This window comes from Anopheles stephensi, chromosome X (genome assembly GCF_013141755.1).
Source record: "Anopheles stephensi strain Indian chromosome X, UCI_ANSTEP_V1.0, whole genome shotgun sequence".
Classification (NCBI taxonomy): Eukaryota; Metazoa; Arthropoda; class Insecta; order Diptera; family Culicidae; genus Anopheles; species Anopheles stephensi.
In genome coordinates this window covers 159540-183205 of record NC_050201.1, presented here as the reverse complement: position 1 = coordinate 183205, position 23666 = coordinate 159540, and the positions used below count along the sequence as shown (strand labels likewise).

General features: G+C 41.8%; 3 protein-coding genes across 14 annotated transcripts in view; 1 reads left to right on the top strand and 2 right to left on the bottom strand.

Moving 5' to 3' along the window:
• Positions 1–23666, bottom strand: part of LOC118510623 (double-stranded RNA-specific editase Adar-like) — a 136954-nt gene that overhangs the window by 55631 nt on the left and 57657 nt on the right. The gene's annotated exons all lie outside the window — the stretch shown is intronic.
• LOC118512391 (pituitary homeobox homolog Ptx1) overlaps positions 8479–23666 on the top strand; it is a 48700-nt gene continuing 33512 nt past the window's right edge. The window contains exons 1-4 of one of the 7 annotated variants that reach the window (XM_036057075.1): positions 8479–9190; positions 10382–10567; positions 10646–10721; positions 21164–21855. In XM_036057075.1, coding sequence (XP_035912968.1) covers positions 21408–21855 — 448 coding nt within the window. In that variant the 5' untranslated portion in view covers positions 8479–9190; positions 10382–10567; positions 10646–10721; positions 21164–21407. Of the gene's footprint in view, positions 9480–10381; positions 10722–13930; positions 13955–21163; positions 21856–23666 lie in introns of those variants that run through there. The other 6 variants (XM_036056986.1, XM_036057161.1, XM_036056810.1 and 3 more) reach the window with 6 other exon arrangements.
• Positions 9063–23666, bottom strand: part of LOC118513329 — a 72132-nt gene continuing 57528 nt past the window's right edge. Inside the window, exon 5 of the mRNA XM_036059233.1 lies at positions 9063–9173. Coding sequence (XP_035915126.1) covers positions 9147–9173 — 27 coding nt within the window. The 3' untranslated portion in view covers positions 9063–9146. The remainder of the gene's footprint in view (positions 9174–23666) is intronic.

Below are 23666 nucleotides of genomic sequence, written 5' to 3'. Positions count from 1 at the left end.
AAGAAGGAAAGTTTAACAGCATGAAGAAAGGATACCGATGCGGTAGGAAAATTCGTGTTGCAACACGTGCCCGTCATGCGCTTCGGCAGTGGGCTTGCAGAACGTCCGTGTGTAGCACGTTAACCATTTTTAAATTGATTTCCACATCTCGAGCGAATCACACCGGCAACTGTGATTGCTCGATTGCAGGAGCAGCCTCAACATATTACTCACATATTACATTTAATTGGTTTTTTCCCTCCTGTTCTGGGTTATGCGAAGATAGAAGTGTGCGTGTAAAATCACATTTGCAGTGTGTTTGGCACAATTACACGCTTCATCACATTTGCGATTTTCTTCATAACTTGTTATTCTTTATTGACATTTATGTGCTGATGTGCTGGTGCAATCATGTTCTCTCGAAAGTATACGTTTTCCTACAATATTTTTAACATAGTTTTAAATCAAGTTTCAGTTTTTATCAAAACCTCTAGATCTGAAAAGAAATTTTCTACTATCTTCAATAAATTTGAGATGAACATTCATTTATAACGTCAAAAGCAATTATTCATTAAACATTTTCTAGTTAAACAATTTTAGTTGGTCCTTATCCACCAACGTAACATGCCAGGTGAAGGTAGACGAAGGACAATTCGTTTGAGGCTTACCTTTGTAGACACCTTTGTAGACAGAAGCATACCACAGATCGATCAAGCGACTCAAAAACCATGGCCTGTAGATTATTGAGGCAAAAACCAATGGTAACATCCCCAGTGGTGCTGCTGACGAAAACTACTTTAAGGTAATCGCATCTTTAAAGTCATCCACAACTTTATCTAACTTGCATCAAAATTAGTGCAGCCAGTTCACAACACAGCAAGATGCTGAGATACATATGCCTCTGAGACTCTGACTCGGTCACTGGTCCTTCTGTGTGAAGACCAGTGTAGCATCCATATGCTACCCAGATATCATTCAGATTCTTAACCACCAAAGACTCGCCAACATTTTACACAGGACAGAAATCTCACGATTCTTTTTTATTTATCCTCATTTCTCTCTAGTTAGTAAAACTGACCGGCCAAAATTTTGTTTGACCAATTCAATCTTCGTTAAGCCATTTTGAGAATCAGGATGCCAAATAACAGGTTTACGGTGACGATGTAAAATATGGTGTAAACATTTAGACGCTTTACGATTGGCCGTGTAAACCCTGTAATCTAAATTGTGAGTGTGGTTAATATGCCAAATGCAGCCGGGCATTTTAAACAATACTACACCAGCACCAATAGCTACACCGGACCATCCAAGAAATATTAATAGTTTATTCAGGTCAGGAAAAGCCTAATTATTTAAGAAGTAACTTAAAATCCCTTGCAGAGGAAGCAACATTTAACGGTGTTCAAACGGTAAGGAGATATCCGGAGTGGAAAAAACAGCATAAAAGCCTCTACGTACTACTTTTTACGTGCAACAAAAGCGATGCGAATCGAAAATAAACGGAGCATACCATTATACTAGTAGCAAATAGATTGTAAAACCAGGAAATTGGCTTAATATGATCAAGCTACACACGTTCTCTTGCACTCTCAGTCTTTTCGCAGTAGCGATGCGTTATCTGGGTAATCCAAAACTTATCCATGTTCGCATCCGAAAAGGCGTCACGAGAGGAGAGATGTAGTAGGGGAAAACTTGGTGAGTGTTCGGAGGGGGAAGAGTGCCGGGTGGGTAAGATGGAAAAAACAATATTTTCATAATATTTTGGAATTCCCTGGAGGCAAAGCAGCAAAACGGGTGGACGCGGGTGTGCGATGTTCAGCCCAATATGCCCACTGTCAAATTAAGCCAAAGTGAAAGATAAACACATTCTGACAGGACTAAAGATTCACGAAGGGTGCACGGAAACCGGCAGCGTACGCGCCTGATTTCTCGGGTCACGTGCGACGTCTATAATGTTGTTCGAAATAATTTTTCACACGAATGATTTGAAATCGTTGACACTGTGTGTGCGGGTGTGTATCCGTTTAGTAGCGAAGGCTTGCACACGCAATGACAATCTATCAAGGTTTGTTTTTCAAACTTTTTTTGTCTTTTTTTTCTCTTGTCAATCTTCCATTACAAAGAGATTAATCCCTGGAAAGCAAAATAAAACTAGTGCAACAGTGTGCTTATAATTGCCGGCTATAGTTTTACTAAACGATTGGTGTATGAAAGACGAAAAATCATTCTGCATCTCAAAAGATCAAGTTTTACATAAATGCTTTTATTTTACTGTATTCCTTAGAGATGTAGGGTCTTAATGTGTTTCTCTATTGGACTGGCTAATTTTATCTCTTTAGCGTTTAAGTTAACGCACCAATTCCTTCCACAGCACACCTATCTATGCGTTTTCATGCACTCTCAGTCTGGAAGAAGGAAGATAGGAGATAGGAAGAAGGCGGATTCCGATTACCAGCCACCATAATGCTGCCCCCATGCCGTAACTACTACGCCCTTTCGCACCTACCAGACATCAGGCGACACGTGCAAATCTATCAAAGTGGCAGATTTAAATTAGCTGAAATTGAAAAGTAAACATCCAGGATCCAGGAACATGTTGGGCGTGCGTGAGTGTGCGATGCACAGATGAGTTGCCACACTTCATCAATCGCGACACGGATGAAAAACATTACGGCAATAAAGTGTGCGGAGAGTGAACGTGGCGCACAACGATAAAAGGAATCTTTACCACTAGCAATGAGTGCGGCTGGATATATATGCTCATGTGTGTGTCTGAGTTAGTTTTATCTTTGTAGTATTTGCTCTAGGCAATATCTGATTGAAAACTAACCTGAAAAGCCGCCACACCGAGTCCGGACGTTGTCACATTGGCCGGCGCGTGCACGTGGCCCAAGTTTGGGATTTGGCGAAGGAGAGTGACATGGACAATGGGAAAATGGGCACGGAGAAAGGCGGTAAAGAACAGAAAAGGGGTGCTTTGTCAGACACCTATAGACACAATACGAAAAGCAACATCGCAGGCTAATCCTGGATGACAGAGAGATGCTTCCGTTTGGCCTTTGCCCGGCTCTGTTTTACTGGCCCGAATGTACCAAGCAGCTCAGGCAAGGCTGATGGGGGCCATCAGGTAGGAAAAATAAGAAAATAATCAGCGCGTTGGAGGGATACTGGGGGGCACTATTGCTGCTGCTGTTGCCTCTGAGCGCTGATAGATTTGTTCGCTTAACAGTGATGACAGGACAGAATGTGCATTATTTGGCTCGTGAATCGTTTGAAGAACGGTTTTGATTGTGTGGATGAGCGTGGAGCGTAAGCGAGATGAAAGCAAGCGAGTTTAAAGCATAGGCAGTGTGGTAGAGCTTATATTGAGGTTTTAATTCTACGCCAGCATAGAACACTCAGTGGCGATAGTGGTAGAAGCCCGTCAGGAGGTAGCAGTTAGTAGGAAGTGCATCATTCATGATAGTCTAAGGTTCGATTCGCAATTTTAACCACCGGCACTTACACGTGTGAAACACTCAATTTGCCTTATTTGCTTTGCCCTGTCACAACTCCCAAATGCCCGATAAAACCAAATTGTGACTCTGACGAAGTTTTGTGAAGTTGTCGGAGAAAAACGAGATCAAAATTGCCTTAGAAAGCTTAAATGTTTCTAAAATGTTTCTATACATGTTATTGAAAGAATTAGTTGGGGTCAGACTAGATAAGTTTTAATATATACAAAACGCCAATAATATATTTATTTAGTACACATTCAACGGGCTAACAAAAAAGGATCGCTATAAAGTTGGCTTAGCGTAAGTAGCCCCCTACCTTAAATATTTCTCAACAAGGTGTGTTTGCATAACATAACAGCAAAGCAAAACAAAACAATGACAAAAAAACCTCAAAATCATCTCTGAGCTATGAGTAACGTAAAATATGTTTAAACGTACAGGAAAGATTCCTGACTTATAAGAGGCGTGACTGGCACAATGTAGCCAGGTCGATTTGTTTCGCAGTGTAATTGTGTGCCCACAAAGGCTAATAAAACTAAACCAAACAGCCACATGGACAAACATTCGAATGCCCCCTTTTGTTAGAGGGCTGTAAATGAGTGCGCACAGATATTTATCAAAAGATCGAGGCGGCAATGCAAAACAGACAAAACCAGGGAACAGAAGCAGCTTTTCCCGCTTTTCATCGGGCGCAACATAACGTCCACGGTGTGAGGTGCGCTAAAGGTGTGTGCAGGACCATTCGTTTGCGCACATTGGGTAGCATCAATATCAACAATGCGCGTACACATACGCACGCTGGGCACTGATAGAGAGCAAATACAAAGGATACAAAGGAGGGACGATCGATTGTGGGTTTGCCCCTAAATGTAGGCCTTTCGCAAACACAAAAGACCCCGAGGCAATGCCCAGGCTACGGACACTGTATTATGACAAAAGGTTCTGGGGGATTTTTTGAGGGCAAAAATAAATCCACCTATGCCCCTAAAGTCGATTCTAATGAACAGAAATGGACAGTGTTTGTGTGTGTTTGTGTGTGTATGTGTGTGTGTGTGTTTTTGTGATAAACTGAAGGGGTGCATACTGTAGGGCTGACTGGAGGGAAAAGCAGGCGCATCATTTATCATCAGCAACACGAAATAAACAAACAAATAGGAACGATTGTGGAATGTCGTGGAACCGAGCCCTAGGAAACTCCACAGTGGCAGAAGTTTGCACTCCTTTGCTTCCGTCCATCGTCCCCGGTGTGCGAATGTTGCCCTTCCTAACATGCGGTTTTAGGCGGATGGATGAACGGCGAGATACCAGCGGAGGATAGAGTAGCAGCTAAGGTTAACATCATAAATAATGACTTTTATGATCGCCAACTACCATAAGAGTCAAATAAATTAATATATTTACACACAGTGTACCATTGAGCTGAGACTGCGTGTTGGGCAAATCATCATCATCATCATCATCGATGGACCAAAAGATTGGACCAAAAAAAATGCGATGCCAAAATGATAATGCTCCTGGAGAACTAATGCCTACAGTTAGTGATGATTCGTTTGAAGGAAATTGTGATGGATGCTAAGGGAATAGGTATTTTCAAAGTAATAAACAGCTTTTTACGCCAGAATGTAGGCACACAGTTTAAAAATACTTTTTTTGATAATCATAGACTAACTCGCTTGAACAGCACAACATACTAGAAAGAAAGTGACTACAAAATAAGAACTCATTTAAATAAATAATGCATCAACAAACGATTCACAATTTGGAACATTAGCTTATAACTAATTGTTCATTTATTTTTTCATCATCCTTTTTGGTCGATATAGAGAGCGATATGTGTGGTAAACGTGAAACAAACCTATCTAGAGATCTCGGCTTTCCATTTTTGGAGATGTTGAGTTGATTTGATCCTAGGTTCAATCGTTACTACAGCGAGACGACAAATCGGATGAGATTCGATGCCTGATCCTGGCGAGTGAGAAGACCAGCGCCGCCGTCACCTCGGCCACCGAACCATCCCAAATAGCGATCATTTCGCTACTGTTCTCTTGAGATTATACGGTTATCCCTTACCATCATTTGAATGCACTGTTCAAGTTAGAAGTTATTCTACGGATTAATAGACCCTCCCCAACACCGGCAGTCGATTGCCTACAGCTTGACGACGCCTCAGATCTCGGTCAAAATCTCGTCTTATAGCGAACTTCTTCCCCTTTTGAAACAAGATCTAATACATTGTGAACATGATAAGTGAACTTATTTTAAAAAGTGAGCTTAATTTTAACAAGTTACTTGCCCGGGTCTACTATGAGTTTTTCCTCCTTTACCGATAATCTTTGCCCGGAATCCAAATATCTATCCAAGTTACCGTCCGAGAACGCAATGAAAGTAACGTAATGAAATTAGTAAGAACCATTTCGAGTCATTACCTATATTTGTATTAGACAAGTGCACCTTGTGGTCTGCATTTTGTTGGATCTCTGGATTTTCATCTAACTGAAAGGACTTCATACATAACTCAAACTTTTGTTTGTATTTGAAACATGTTTTTTGCCGCCAGCCTTCCATTTCCCGTTCTGTGAAACTATCACGAATGGCCACATTGTTGAGAGTGGACATCTTCGAGTTTACAAGTTCGTAAAGTAAATGTAGCTACAAACTAGCAAATGTATACAATTTAATGTACACGTAGCGTTGCATGCAACTTTACTCTCCTGAAGCTGCGGCACCAACACATCACATCTCCGTGTGGGTACAGTAAAAACACTGTTTGCGGTGGTAGTTCTATCTTGAGTGGTGCTTCTATCGATCAAATTTGTATTGCCATTCTTTACGACGCTCGTTTTGCTTTCCTTCTTTCTGGTTGGTTATGGTTCATTTCTTACCCCCAATACCTTACGGGAGTTCGTTTTGAGACACGGTCGCGACTCGGTCGCGACTCGGTCGACAGAGTTCATGGAAGAGTTATAAATTGATATGTACCCTTCGGTACCGTGGGTGCTCGGAAGAAAGCTGTGCCGCTTTCACACGAGTAGTACACACATGCAATTACAGGGCACCAAGAAGCCGAAACCGTCAGGATCTATATATATCATGGACGCACAGATTATGTCGAGCGGCTCCCATAATCAGTGTACACAGGCCGAGCACACGCTCGTCGGTGGGGCGGAGCTAAGGTTGCCCATTCGCCCATGACACCTCCTAGCGAACGGGGAAAAGGGCACCTAGCTCCGCCCATGCTTCATTTTGCCGTGCTGCTATTGTTCATTGTTTTGCTTTTGTTTTTCCTTCGCCTAGCAGCGGTTTCACTTGTTTATGTTTTTCTTACTATTCTTCACCTCATGTTTAGTGTTTCTTTGCTTCATTTATTTGTTACATTTTCTTTCACATTTCACAAATTTGTTTTGTAAGTTTCATTTTGTATTAACAATAATTTTTCATTGCCTTTTTTTTTGCTGTTCAGCTGCCTTCTTTTCTGATGTGTTTTGGTGAAGTGTGCTATAAATGGTTGCTACAAACGTGATATCGTGGTTCGTTTTCACCTGGGCAATCTTTGGTCTTGCAGCATAAGGTTTCGTGAGAGAAAAAAAAAACAGATAACACACGGAACGGAAATTCCATTTCAATCCTCCTCTATCACACTGTAAGCCCGCCGTAAATTGCTTCCTTTGCTTACCTGCATACTAGGCTGCCGACCGAAGTGCCACAAATGCATACAAGTTATTGGGACAGCTCACGTCGAACGTGGGTACTACCAGCACGGCTGTGTGGGTTAAGTAAATCAAAACTCTATGCCATCTAATATTTATCTTCTAGAGCCAGTTTTCACACGAGCACGAGCGTAAACGAGACACTTGACGCTCCTCACGATCGAATGCTCCTTTGGCGGGTATGAGTGTCTCGGAATGTGCAGGGAGAAAATGTTAAGGACAGATTGAAAATGTGAATATCTTCTGCGTTGCTGATTTGCTGCGATGCATGAAGGGACGAGAAAGTGAAATAAGCAAGTAACATCACAGGGAAAAGTCAATAATGTTCTTAATATATGTTTTATTCCGAAAACAGCTTTCAGTAAAAGTTATAAAAAAGAAACAGGAAAGCAAAAGATAAAACAGACCAATTAATGCATTAGAATTGTAGTAATTGTTTAACAAAAATCTTCAAATATTATTTGAAGAATCGCAATTCTCCAAAACCTCGCGTTCTAGTATATGATAGATGCTCTAGAAATATAAATATAAGCAAACACAGCATATCTGTACATATAGAGTACCATTTTTTTCTTTTACTGAAAGGTTCGAAACCGTGCGTACTATGAATGTAGTCGGCGTTCTTGCATGTAAATAAAAATGGATAACTTGAATTATTCCGTAAATTATTGAGCATAACTAACCTACACTTCGAAGTGTATTACTTCCCTCCCCACCACTGTTTTTCTCCTTTTCTCTTCACATCTGCGTCCAAACATGTGACCACGTGCACTTGACGATTACTCGAAAATCTAGTATACGTCTACGGCAAAACATGTCGCGTGCCTTAGTAAGCTTCTTTATCTGTCTGGTGGAGGATGTGTTAGGCCATTTACTACTGAACAAGACAGAAATGAGAGAAGAGAATGGAAAAAAATCCAAAGCGAATGTGTGTGGACCCGAAAGGGCATAAACTATGCCGCGAAAGGAAGATCAAACTAACGACAAAACAACGCCAACCACCACCATAAGAAGGGACAGGAGCGAAGCGTATCCTGGATGGGGGGAAGAGTTCTCGAATAGGAAATGTAAGATAAACACACACGCGCGCACGCACAAAGCACATACACATATAGCATTGTTCTCAGTCGTTCTCGTTGGATGTTTGGAAAAAAGGCAGGGAAAAGAATGAAGAGGAAAGCGTGTGTTTCAGAGCTACACAGAACAGGCTGTGGAGGAGCGCCAGTGTGCACTAAGACCAAGAGGGTTCAGTTTTCCCTCCCAGCACCGGATGGGTGTTGTTTGTGTGTTTTTCCGTTGGTGTCTAAATGAACCAATTGCAGCCTCCCCAATGGTGATGCACAGTGTGCGAGAGAACGAGAGAAAAAAGCGAGAGTGAGGGCGATTGGAACAAACCGTTCAAGCAGTAGTCATCCTCGAAGGGCTAGGAAGGGCTCTATTGCTTTCTTGCTCTCGCTCGCGTGTTTTTGGCTTCTCTCTCACGACCAACCAAAGGCGCGCGTGTGAGCGCGTGCGGTGCGAGAGCGATAGCGTGTTCGAAGCGAGAGAACTGTGGTGGCTAGAGAATATCATCATCTCTTTCTGCTAAACTGCTTGGTTGCTGTAGTACGGCGTGCTATGCTGTGCTACGGGCCCCATATACACACATGCGGCGTATAATTCGTCCCGTTTGGTTGGTCTCGTCGGTGCTTGATCTATCGTTACGCTTCATACGTGTCGACGTACGCCAGCCGGACCGCTGCTGCATACGAGAGCGCCAAATCTACTTTTAAAGTCAACGCAACGCAAATCGTCGTCAAACCAGTGTACAGTGTCACCGTAAAGTGTTGCGGTGCGGAGTGCGTAATTTAGCTGCTGGCCCTGATTTTTTCGGCCGCTGTGCGATTTTGTTTGGCCTGTGATTAAGTGGAGTTTTTCTTTGTTGTTGTTGTCGTCGCTGCTGCGGCTGGGTGTTCTTGTGAAGTTACTTACACAAACACACACACAAACCCTAAGGAGGCAGGACGGGTACGAGCAATAGGAAATAGTAATAACAATTAAGGAAAGGGTAGAGAAAAGAAGAAAAAAAAAACAATATTAAGTTGGATTTAAGTGATCGGAAATGTGTGCGCGTTCGCATTAAGCGCTTATTAAGCAGCATCTACAAAGCACTGCAGCACTGCTGGAACACTGGTAGCGCACAGAAACCATGCGAAACGTAAACAAAACAGACAGAACACAACCGTAAAGAAGTAAGCGACCGTGTCGTGTTCGTTGCCGGAAATCTTCCGTGGTTCCCCAGTACCATACCATTCAGGTAGAATAATTCATTACTGTTTTAAATATTTTATTGTCCAAGTGGTATTATCTTGATAATAGATTCTTAACTTTTAACTTTATTCTTAATGAAGAACTTATAACCCAAAAAGAAGTAATAACGTGCACAGGATAACGAGCACGAGCCTTAGCGACGACAACGATCAATATTCAACAAAAACGGCACGCAAACAAGCGAGATTGCGAAATCTTACTGCATTATTTATTTGTATTGGCAGTGGCCAGACTTGCAGCAAAGACTTTGCAGAAGACTAGAGTTTCTTATAATCAAGAAACGATCAACTTTTCCTTTTTTGTATCCGGCAGTTGTCTGAGTAGAAGTAGGACTACTGCAAACCTTGGATTGTTATCAATGCTGTATTATCCTAAATCCACAATATTTAAGTGAATTCGCAAATATATCCAGCTTGTTTGTGGTGCAGGTGCTTTCAAAAACTTGCAAAACATTCTTGTTTCATTGCACAACGATTAGCAATGTAAAACATATTCATTTCTTCATTTAAATACTGTGGAAATTCACTGTTCCCAGGTCCTTATATATGCATGTAGTGAATATATTGGAAAAGAGTCCAAAAATAACAAACCCCTATTTACGAACTCGCGTCTCACTCATCACTCACATACACACAAACACGCGACGCGAAGTTAAGTGTGATGTATGCGCAAAAGTTACTTCTCCGGTTACTTCTTCGGTGTAGTGCAACAAAACGTATCGGTTTTTACTCTCCGCAAAAGTGGTAGTAGAAGTGTTCGAGTGTCTTAAATTTAGTGCAATTACTCAGAGTGTTACGATTAGTTTTTCCCTTTTTACTGCTGTTTATGCCAATGCGTATTTTTTAATCCCCCTTCTTTAAAAAATTATAAAAAACGGAAAATCTCTAGCGCGTGTTCCTGCGCTTCCGAGCAGAGCAGTTTTGTGTGGTTTTGATTGTGCAATTGGTGACCAGTTAAAGAGTGGTATTATAGCAACACGCCAAAAGGTGAGGGAGAGCGTGAAAGTTTAAGGCGAAGCGTTTAAAATTAGTGGACCGTTCAAAGAGCGCGTAACGCGTTTACACAAAAAACAAGGTGAGCAGCTACTACTCTAACAATCAATCCAATTATCCGAATCAATTCCGGCGGTTCCATTATCTTAAATCCAACAAGCCGCATGTAGATGAGTGCTTATCGGCAAACCTCTTCAATCAACTGGCCACCAGCGGCAAGCACTAGAAACGTTCAGGTAACGGCCAAAATAAACGGGGTTTTGCTTCTTCAGCTTCTCCAGGTTTCAAGAATGTTACAAACAAATACGAGGTCAATTTAGAACGATTACAAATCAAATTCTTCTTCTGCTTCTTGACCAAACGGGTGCGTGGTCTTGCGTTGTCATATAACGGTTTGCCAGACTTCATGATTCCTTGAAGTTTGGAAAGTCATTCGTCACTATGGGGGGAACGATCCGGATGGGATTTGATCCATCGGGTCTTTTCGTTTGCATACCGGCGACACTTTCGCTTGCACTTCTACTTGTTTTTAATTGCAGCATAGAGTAATAGTTTTTTGACACTGGAAGTAAATGCGTTAGCTAAAAATATGGGTAAAATATTCTTAACCATTTTTTTGCATAATACCGAAATTTCTACGTGATCTACGAATTAAATAAAATGTCATCCTCTTAATCATAATCGAAAGAGGGATGTAGTTGTCTGCTAAACAACAAACTGGGGCATTGGAGCATGTGGCATAGCGACGCTATTATAGTTTCATTGGTAAGCGCTCTACTCTCAATCTAACAATGCTCAGAGTAGATAAAAGCCACCCTTTTTTCTCCAATATACACGATTAGTCATTTTAGCTCACTAACAATACAACTGTCTTACGTTAGCGATATAAATAAAACTATTTTTTTTGTCTGAAAAAAACATCAAAAGGAAACCAAACGAAACAATATATTCCTAAAATACCAATGCAATAGTTTTGTCCAATTTTCATCCATCACCCGTGATGATAGATTTATTAGTAGCTCTTGAACTACGCTATTTTCAATGAATCTGATTTACTTTTTTGATCAATCTTATTATCATAATTCAATTTTGTTAAAAAGAAAACCTACCTCTTATAGCTTTCAGGGGTAAACAAGGTGCAAACAATATTTTTCATTTTAAAATTCCCATTTTAAATAATTCACCACAGTGAAGAGACAGTCCTTTTATCTTAGTTACCGTTCTAGGCACACCGTAGCAAATGGAGTTAATAAAAATAGTGAGACAGCAAAACGGTTGTGAATGGCAACTGGAAACGATCTGCCTGCCGAGCGAACCGAGCGCATTCTATTCGTATTCAGGTAGCTCGGTTATTTCTTATCTCTGAGCGCATGAACTACCCATACCCTTGTGTATGCATACTGGCGCCAGCCCGGTTGGTGTATTCATCTCTCACACCTTTCTTCTCTATCTTCCCTTTCGCACCGTTACTATTCGTTTTCCCCCCGCTTGTTAGATGCATCTGGTCTTATTGCATTCTCTAGTTTGCGGTGCATCAAAATGTGCCACTGCGCCACACCAAACACCAACCACCGAGAACCACCAAGGTTCATGTCGGTAGGCGAGAATATACAAATAGTGTAAAGATCTCAGGGGTAATGTTTGATAACAAACCGTAAATCAATATTTGCTCACTCTTCTCCCCATACCCGGTGAAAGGTAATGTGAAAAAGCGAAGCAACGAAGAAACGAGCGATGGTTATTAAAAGGTTGACAGAGTACGGGTTTTGGGCTAGTGATCTTGACGTAAAGGGAGGCGGTTTGGATGGGATTTGATCCCCGGTTCTGCCGTCTGAAGACCGGCGCCGTTATTGCCACGACCACCGTGTCGCCCCAAATTTCTATATTATATTATATTAATATTAGATTTTTTTAATTCACTTTTTTTTTAGTAGTGATACAAAACATAGTACTATCTCGATACATGCTTCGTAAGATGATGAAACCATATTTTAAGCAGAACAGTTCTAGTGCCGTTAAATGGATTGCTTCGAATAAACATTTATTTTATAGTTAAGAAATCAACATTACAAATCAAATAACAAAATACATGGTGCAGCGCGATTCTACGTTCGTTAACCTATAGAAATTTTTTAGCTGATATTTTGTAAAAAAATATTACGGAGGTTAAACCTTCCATTCATTATTTCCCCTTGCAAATTAATGTTTGGCTGAATGAATGAAAGATCGAATAAATCTGTTTTTTTTTCCATCACGTATTCAATTACGCTTCAAAGTGTCTCAAAATCCTCCAACAACAGCTATATTATACTTTTGTCACAAACAAACTTGGAAATACTTACTGGACACATTTAAGCAAACTGTAATAGCTATCACCGTTAAAATATCCCATGATTAGTACAAAAATGGATATGAGATATGCTGCCAATTACAAACATTCCTCTATGTTATTTACAACCTTCCGCCCTAACCCCTTTCCATAGGTTGACATTCGTTGTCTCGGGACGAGTCGCGGACGGAAAAAGACAAAAAAAAAAAACTAGTGCATCGATCTCGACTGCAAGCAATAAACTCTCGTTTAGTTTTCCATACTGTGTGTGCACATTTTCCTTTCACGCTTAACACACTCACATGCCATACATAGTGGGCCCCCCGTTTGCGCTTCTCGACGGTACGACAGCAAATCTGGAGCGACCCGCCGTACGCGTCTCCATTATCTAGATTTAGTGGATCCGTCGGCAGTCGGTTAAGGCACGGTTTCCAAGATACGCTTGGAGTCTCTTCTTTTTTCTGTAAGAAGCAGTAACAAAAAAAAAACTACTCACACAACCGAGTGCGATAAGATAAGCAAGGTGTTTGCAGTACCGAAGTGAAGGTACCATGTGTGTTTGTTGTTATACCTGATGTCGTTCGGTTTTTTAATGTTTGGCGTTTGTCTGTTGTTCCTGTTTTGCTACCGGTGATTATGGCTAACGGGCCAACAACATACCAGCCAGCCAGCCTGTTGGTCCCGTGCGAGACGTGAGATGATCCGCGCTGTTAGCTTATGCGGCCGATACGTTACGGACACACGCGCCGTGACAGATATTTGCATCGTGTGCGACTCGAGAGGGGTGTGCAAGTGCAAGTGACACTTCGTGTTGCGTGCCGTTATTGTGTGTTAATTCGTTTAGGTCAGTTTAGGAGTGGTGATACACACGCGTGTACACACGCTTTCGATATAATCTGTCTCAATTTCTCTCTTACTCTATCTCTTACCGGATTTTAAGCTGGTAGTTAGTGCCAGCTAGTAGCCTAAGGAAAGTGACGAACCGTACACTAGTGAAAGACTTACGTAAGAGTTGTTTATGGACACGTCAAACAAAGTTAGTCAAGCCCAACCCGTGAGAGCAACAAATTTTGAAAGAGAAAATGTTATGGTTAAGTAAAGGTGTGGAAACGAAACCCAATAGTTCTGAAGATCGTCGCCGTAAGTATAGAGAAAGAATGCCTTAATATCTTTCCATATCTTTCAATGCTGGCAAATAAAGACATCTTGCTTATTCTTTTGGGAAGCGTCTTGCCCGTATACATTGCTCAATAGTGCAGAAAAGCATTTTAAATAAATTTGAATTAATATCAACTAGAAAATGTGCTACATAATTGTATGGCTATCAATAAGTAGCGAAAATTGTATTCTTTTTTACATTGCAAATAAGAAACACATCGCCGTCGGACCTTCGCCTTTTTGCGCACGCTTAAAACATGCGTCTTGACGAGAGTTTGGTTGGAAAAGGTGACATAAAAAATACCACATTTCAATGGCTTAAAAACCAGCTACATTCTTTATAAGGATGCTACATAAAACCTACCCATTTCTTCAGAAGCATGTAACGATTCACACTTCTTTTTCGGGTGTAATAATCTAGCATATCTTTTGAACAGCCCGCTAAGCAACTTACAAAAAAGAATGAAAGCTAACATAATTCGTCAAAGTTTGCTCCGCTGTTGGTGCGATGGTTGGTAAAGTAAAATTTATGTCATTACCATGACTATTCCGTCGCCAGATGCAAACTGACAAAAATGGAAGGAAACACGAAACATAATTGCCGCAAAATGGGCTACAAAAGTTCCTCTTCGCGTATTTTCTCTAGTACATCTCAGGGTGGTAGAATAGCGGATGGGCCCCAGAACTGAGCAGCAAAAGAAGATGGTTAAAGATCTCGAAATTGCCCTCTTAGGCTCTGGTGTGTAAAAGGAACGTCGTCTGTCGTTGCCACGCTGAAGCAGTTGATTGAACGTCGTCCTTGGAACTGTCGACATACATCCTAACCACGTGGAACTCCGCCTTATAACTTAGCCCAGAAGTACATCGAATGGTGGCAACAAATAAAAAAGAAAGCAACACGCACAGAGACTCTTTGAAAATTTTATCGTTTTTTACCACCTCTTTCCGAGCCAAGTACTATGGTACCCAGGACTATCTCCAGCGAGTATCGCACACTTTCGCCAGGATAGTGATGATGGGTCGGGTTGGCAGCAGCAGTAACAGTAGCACCTGCTGCTGATGTGGCGAGTCTGTACGGCCTTACCAATCTTACCTAGCTCAGAAATGTGTGCCCTCGGGCGAACTTGGCGGCTCCTCCATATGTCGTTCATAAATATCCTCCCGTAACACATACACATCCGCGGCAAGACAGTGTGCCGGAGTGTATGTGTGTGCGCGTATGGCTCTGGCCAAGAAAGGGAAATAAAAACAGATCATAACCATAAACTATGTCCTATCAACTTTATAAGCCATATTTTTGACTCGTTTTACTTGCTGAACGTGTACGTGTGGTTGAACCGTTTGCCGCTACTGCTACTGCTTCTGCTTTAGGGTTATGGAGCAACATCCCTCCCGTTTTTCTGAACCCAAACGATGTGCTGTGTGGTTTATGCTGGACCATTGTTCCTCTTCTGGTAAGGCAATTTTTCGCACGCCAAGGTCCGTGGTGTACGGTAATGCAAGAACACGAGATGTTTCTGTTGGCCATGTTCCAGAGAACGCTGCGCCAGACAGGAGAAAACATGGAACGACAACACTGATTACTGGGGGTGTGTTGGGAACCAAGCATCGAAGACATGCTACTGGGTTCGTATACACTATAACATTCTTCCTGAGCGCCACCAGCCGTTAATAATCTTCTTTATTATTGCGATTGTACTAACCCTCAATATTCAAGATGGTAGGATAGATAGGTAATTCATAAGCTCTCCTTATTCTGTACCTAAACAATTCCAACTTGAGATTACGAGTGTAATATGTAGCTTTGGCGTGTTGTGTTTGTAACCTCTGGAGAAACCGTGTTTTAATCAATCCTGGAGCCACTTTACGTTGACTTTAAGGATCACCCAAGAAGAAATCTTTTAGTAACAACAAGTGAAATGTTTTTTGTTACCTTTAAAAGTGTTGCTTTGGAACACACTTCCCCCCCACCCTTACCATCTTGAACCTTAGCAAAGTAGCAAAATATTTGAAACCCTTTAATTAAATAATCATTGTGATTATTACTTGAGATGATCGAGATGTCTTTAAAGGTACCACACTGTGTAATGGATGTGCAAATATAATTACCGTTCAGAGTTCATTACTTCTTTTCAAATATTTTGGTATGTTAGTATGGTAAGTAAGGGTCACATGTTAAAACCTTACTTGTCCGGTGTCTTTTTCGTGACATGATCAAACATCTAATTCAGTACACCAGAGGATGGGTTCTTCTTTGGGAATAGTACTTTTGTGAACACAACATTTTATGAACACAAGAGTTCACCGGCGCCCAGCGGTGGGTCAAGCTATTTGGAGGCCCAGAGCGGAATGGCAGTTGAGGCCCTTCTAACTGTGATATTTAAGGGAAACAACGCCGACTAGGTCTCACGCTCCTTCCGCTCCTTGGTTGATCCGCCAATGCCGGAGCCTGACACTGGTTGTCAATGTTTTATACTCCATTTGAAATTCTCTTCCCATCTATTGCAAACGCGAAGCAAATGGAAACAAAAATAGGCCTCAATCAGCTCATAAAAAACACAGATCACCCTTAGTTAAATGAATTTTTGTTCCAGTTGAGAGCTACGTACTACAAATGTTAGAAAAAATAATGTAAGCAAAAAAACGAACCTCTGTACACAGTTGATATCTTCACCCGGCTTACAGAGCTGTACAGTAGAACGAAACCTTAACCGATCAATGTAGAAAGAATTTATGTACTGAAATGTTAGTCTGCTGTGCTTTGTGTCTTTGTGTGTGTGTATGTTCCAGTTGGTAGTGTGTCTCAAAAGGATAGTAGAAATGCGGGAAGATGAACCTCAACGTGAAGTGAAGAAAAGCCCTCGGTTATCTGCCAACCATACCATCCAAGCGATCTTGCCGATTTGCCGCCGTAACACAGTGTAGTGGAAAAAATACTATTTTTCCAGTGAATTTTCGAATGTTTATTGTTAAACCCTCGCCCACTACTCGGGCCCGTCCTTTATTTCCGCTCGCCCAGCCGATGTGGGATCTGAGATGAAGCGAAGTAATCCATTTTATTCGCTATTTCTGTTTTCTTGAACCGCACACGGAATGAAACGACTATGGCGAAGAAGAGGATGGAAAAAACACACAAACCCACGCATGCAGCCACACACAAGGAAAGAAATTCATGCCACTAAAACCCAGAGACAGTATTTGTTCTACCCTTGCTGCTGAGCGCTGAACGATAGCATAATGCACATCCAATTATCTTTTTGTTCAATCAACTGGGCTCACAGGAGTGTGGGTCCTTTTGCGTGTGTTTTATACCGGTCTTTAGGGATGTGTGCTTGTGTGTGGGTTACTGGAAGAACGACACAAAACAGGCGAAGGAGCGTATACTATGTGGTTGAACCTTGTTACTTCACTTCGTTTATACTGCCTGATCGAAAGTGCTTGATATGTATAGTGACCGACAATAGAACAAGACTACCGGGGTCTTTCCAACTTCTGCCTATATTGTTTCTGTATACCCATGCCAAAGTATTGGAAAAAACGCATCATCTACATCTCAAATTTCTATCGCAATTTTATTCTCTGTCATAAATCTCCCTACACTCGTGTTTGAATAAAAAACTCTGATGTAAAGTGAAAAAATGTAACATTAAAAAAACACAACTCTTATAATAAGCGAACTAGTCTGACTCAGAGGATCAAAGTGCAGTGTAGACTAAAAAAATTCCTTAAGTCTATATTTCAGGTTTGATAAAAGGTTTTATTAATTTTTTTAATGTATTTTAGTTCTGTTTGCATCAGAATAGGGAACAATTGAACCAAGGTCACCGATGTCATGATACATTCTTTTGGGTAAGATCTTAAACGAAGCTTTACAAAACATACTGTTGTCCGTTAGTGCATTCATACATAGTTTAATAAAGTATCCACTTTCTGTCGTTAAAAATGAAGTCTTGGATGATATAAATCATACGTACACATGTACATCTATAAAGTGAAGCTACTATTTATAGCGACAACAAAAATCTTGGTTTTGTCTTTTAAATATGTTTGTGCTATAAAAATAATGTGTATACTGCTGGTTTATCGCACACAATAACACAGCTTTTCTTCTTCGCCTTACGCTCAAATACATTTATATAAGTAAAATCGCTTCGCCAAATCTCCTCATACACCTCCTTGCGCGCTCCTTAGAGTGTGATGAAACGGAGGAAGCGCAGGTTCCCGGGAAAAAGGATCCTTAACGTTCCATTCCATTTGCAATGAAAATTTAGCATCCCGAAATGAAGGGAAACCAAATGAAAATGGGGGAGAATCCACTCACTCATACCGATCCAGAATGTAGGTGTATGTGTATCCACGATGGATAAAGTATGGATGACATAGCAAGAGGGAGCAAAAAAGGCAAGGATGGCGAAAGATCGGTGGCAAAGAAGACGTGCTACTGGCATTTGACATTTGGGGAAATCCTTATTCACTTCAAACGAATTTTCAGATCCACCAATTCCGAGCACACGAGCAGCCATTGCTCCGTTTCCGAATGAGGCTTTACTCCCTTCCCTTTCTCTCCCCTCCTCCTCACTCGCTCTTTTGTGTGTGGTCCCTTGTCTTTCTTTTAAGGGGGGGGGGGGGGGTTCCCGGTAGCTCGACAGAAAGGGCCACAACGGTTCACTTCTGCACACCGCTCTCCACCAACGTTAGGATGCGCTGTCAATGGAATTAACATTGTTGGTTGATATTTTTCGAATTTCATCCAAAAACTTATTTTGTTTTGCTGCCCAACCTCCCTAACCTCAACCACCCCATTTTCCTTTTGTTTTCCTCATCACAATCTTCGGTTTGGGTAACATCTTTCCAGCGCGCAGCTTTTTTCTCGGCGTAAAGCTTCCTTCTCCATTTGCAGCCTCCTGAGACTGATACTGTTCTAGATTACGGGACCATGATTTTGCTCTCCGACAGTGTTTCTCAGGCATTTCGGAGACCAAAGGATTTCCGTGGGCGGTGGATCCCGCCCACGTACAAACACGGACACTTCAGCAAAATCGACGAAGGTAGCGTCTGGTCGCGCCTGAATTTATGCCCGATCGAATACCTGTGCTTCTCCAATGCTGATATTTTTGCCCAGGGTACACCGGGCAACCATGGCATATTAAATTATTTTTAATTAATGTTAATCCTCACCATTCATTGATGTTTGCCAAAAAACCTTAAATAGGAATACAGGATAAAACAGGCAGCAGAAACCCAGCTCGCATCTCAATAATGCCGTCACGCATAATGGAACGGTTGCAAGACAGTGCGGATACATCACCAAACTCCAATACACCCAAAACTTACTCTCCATGACTTCCAATAGAAAAGTCGTGGAAAGCACTACGCAAACGCACCAAAAAAGGGAACAGAATATAATGTTAGCACAAGGTTTTGGCGTCGCTGTCAAGGACATCATTGAGCTTGAAAGTGGGTACCGGTTTTAAGAAAATGGATGACAACGTTTGATGACACCGGTGAGGGTGCATCCACCAATCGTTCCGAAATACATACACACACATACACACGCATGCGCGGCATTTGCGTTGGGGGAAAGGGAACAAACAACAGAAACGGGGGAAACCACGGAAGGGGGAAAGAAAATTCAGCATTAAAAGAAAGTGAAAGATCCACGCCATTTTTATTCACTTTTGTGCCTCTCCCCCGTCATCTACTCGCCATTTTCATAGGCTTTCCATTAGTTCAAGGCATCCCATTGCCGGTGTCCATTTGAATCGTCAATCACGTTTCTGTGATTCAAACTGCACTTCCTTTTGGCGTTTATTTTCATTTACTCATTTTTCTTTTCCTCTCCTGTGATTCTGTGGGGGGAACTGTACAGTGTAAAGACTCGTACAGTGTAAATGAAAGAATTTACGATTAGGTATTAACTTTACAAAGCAAAGAGGAAATATTACAAAAATAATATTAGGCTTAAATTTAAAATTCAGGTTAGACAATATATGGTTTTTTATTAAGTAAAAAGAGTTAAGGCTTACTTAGTGCCAGAAAATCTAAATAGTCAATAAGTGAATAAGCAATTGGGCTTCACGCTTTTATACGACAGGACTGGTTTTGCATCCAAACCGAGTTGTGTGCGTCCCCTAAGATACGCAGGACAAACTATTGATCTAGGTATTAGTAAAATAACAGTTTAGCATGCCAGTAATTGCAAGCTCCAAGAACTGCTGAAGATATTGTAGTAAATTAGAAGAAAAATACTCAAGTCCTGTGGACAGGCGTTTAAGGCCATGTGCAATGGCGGATTAAGCGGTGGGCGGAGTAGATGGGCACTTACGGCCACGTAGGTTGCCCCGTATAAGAAGCTTCGTAAAAGAGGCCCCGTAGTAATCACCTCGAGTTTTGAGCTTCGTTAAAGTGGCATCATACAAGGAGTCCAGGAGACAAGGAGTGTAGAAGGGTTGCATGTAAGGCCAGAACAAGCATGCATCGCTGGTACTCTCAGAGCTCGAGGTATTAGTAGCCTCCAACATCCATTCGGTTCAATACCTCCAAGGTGCTTGACCCACCACTGGTCCTGTGTACAAGGATGTCCTGTTTATCGCTCTAAAAACTATGTAATATTGTTTATCGAAACGATGGTTAAGTGATGACTAAATCTTATGTTGTAGTAATGACTTATTAGTGTCAAAGTGTATCAATACTGTCAGTCTGGTCCATTTATTTTATTTATATTTATAGTTAGACGGCTTGGCGCCGTATTGACAACACCGCGTGTGCTGACGAATACAAGTACAAATAAATTAACAAGGCATTTCCTCCCTGTTATTCTGCCTTATCCCGGGCATGCTCGGTTGACATTCAGTCTGGTCCAATTGAATTAAAAAAATGTTAAATTGCGTTGTGTCATAAGTCAAAGGTATCTCTTAACCACAGTAGAATCAAGCCATTGATCTCCATTGTACTAGACCGAACTCTAAAGCACACGGCCATAAAGATATCTTCGGGATCCGGAAGCACCAATTTCGGTTTACCACCAAACGTTTAACGTTAAAATTTTCTTGAGGACCACTCGTACCACATGTGTACCGCTCCGAACATCATGCTTAAAATAAGTTCAATATCTTCAATTTTACTGTTTTCTCACACATGTTCAATAAATCTTGCCATTTTTTCGTTTCATCCCTGTTTTATACTCACTAGGTGGTGATTGGAAACATACCAAACCGGTACGAACGCGGCAAGGCGTACACGCTGCAAGCCGTCCACGGCCGTAAGCTATTAACCGCGGTACCGACCAGCCTGGCCATTTACGGTGGGCTACCCATCATTACTTTGAGACCCCGGTACGCAAAAAACCGTCAAAACGATTTATCTTCGGCCGTACAAGGACATCTTCCCGGGCGGTGGCCATAACCAGCTATCCTCGCTATATCCGCAACCCGTGATGGAGCGCAGCGGAGGCGGTGGAGGCAGCGGTGGTGGCGGTTCCGGTGGTCCGACTCCGAGTAGCCTCGACACGATGAATGACTCGTCTGGCCTGTGCCTGCAGGATCTGGTGGGCGTTAACGGTGGAACTGGTGCCGGTGGAGGCGGAAGTGCTAGTGGGACCGGTGGAGGTGGTGGAGCCGGGTCACTAGCGGATCACCTGCATGGTAGCGGTGCGCATCACGGTACCCATACGCATCACAGTCTGCACGACGGACTGGTGAGTGGTGGTGTTAGCGTATCGTCCGCCATTACAAGCCTGATGTCCCCGGGCGGCATTAATAGCGGTGGACTTGGTCACCTGCATCACGGAGCACCTGATCTGTCGGCGCACCATCATCATCATCACCACCATCATCAGCATCATCACTCATCGGCGTTGCACGAACCGCTCGAGAAATTGAAACGTAAGTACCAATGGGAGATTTATTTCTATGATTTAAAGTTACTGGTAGATATCAAATGTGAAGAATTATGTACAACAAATAGCGAAATTTAAGGCGTTTTCACACTCTATAATGAACACCTAAAGCTATTCAATACACAATACAAAAGAGACTTTTTCTGATATTTCTTGCAACAGATTTGCGTATCCCAGACTAGAAAGTTGTAACATCAAATTTGAACCGTTACACGAAACTTTATCTACCAACAGCGACCCGGTATCATTCCAACCTAGGGCAGAAAAGACAAGAGATGTGATGAAATCTTCTTTGACAGCAGTATGACAAGTGCTCTTATTGTTTGGTTCGAATCTTGTCGTTGTTGCTCTTACTGCTGCACCTAGTACCTTTTCCTGCATGTGAAAAGGTGTGTAGTTTTTGTTGTTGCCGTAGCTTCTTCTTATCACCATCGCTTCACATGGTAGCAGATAACGGAGCGCAACTGACACTGGACTAGCTGCTACTATCTATCAACACGGCGCTCTGTTAACCCAAGGTGCCCGAAAACGAACAACTTGTCGCTTCGGTCGATCACAATGCCTGGATGATTATGATGTAATCGTTATAATGCTATCACACAATTAAACAAATTAGATCCGAAAAACATAATAGCATCCAATTAGTTCGCTCCCTTTTTTGTTGTTTGCTGTTGTTGCCCTTGCGGTTTCGGAACCCTCCGACGTGTATGTGTGTGTGTGTGTGTGTTTGATATTCAGTGCAGGTCAGAAAGCAACCCCTTGTACAGCAGCATCAAACCCAGGGTCGAAAAAATGGTACACTGTTCGCAGTTCGTTCCTGTTCCTGTTACCGAACGAGTGTCGACTGCCAGCAGATTTTAAGCCGGACAAGAACGCAAGGGTGGAATATGGTTGCGCTTGTACCGCTTTGGCGAGCTTTTGTTCAATAAGCGTTGCGGTTTTTGTGGGATAAAGATTTACCGGAACGGCTAGATCACTTTTCTAAATCTGGGAAAACATTTGGAAAATCCTTATCCGAACAAGTGCAGTTTCCTGGATCTTGGCACACTTTTACTGATTTACTTTGTTACTGAATGGAATGGTTGTGTTCAGTGTTAGATTGTGTTGCTCAACACTCGACTGCACGAATATGTTATAGTTCGATTTTAAGACAATACACTAATTCAGCATTTTGTATATACAGCGAAAAAATATTATTTGAATTGGAAGCGACGCAAGTTGCTAATATATTTTGTCTATGTCTGTCTAAGAATGGCAAAATGTGAATAATAGTCGAAATTTTTATTGATGTTATAATAAGCACAGTTTCTGAAGAGCTTCTACTACGTTTTGCAAAGAAAACAAAATCGCTTCAATGCCCGACTAAGTCGTTTAGAGTGAAGCGATAGATTCATATAACAGGATTACGATGTGAAAAGAATACCTTCCTTTCCCAAAATGGAGCAGGGAAAAACTGCTTTCAAAAGCATGCCCATAGGATAGTCCGGGCAAAGCACCGACTCGTGGCTGTTTTCGTTTTGCCGTGCCTTTCATCTGGCTGATGAGGAGCTTATGAGAACTTTACATTTAGATTACAGTTCGCTCACAAAAATGTAAAACTGCTTAGAAAACTTATAGTTTTGTTGTGAGGAAAATGTCTTGGAAAATAATTCTTGCTGATTCGTTGGAATTAGGTTGCGTGTGGGATTTTAGCATAAGTGAGCACACTTTGATGTGTGATGGGTAAAAAGGATTATTGTCTTTTCCTTACACGCCGGTTGGTATTTTATGTATCGGAAAAACTCCTCTATTTGTTAA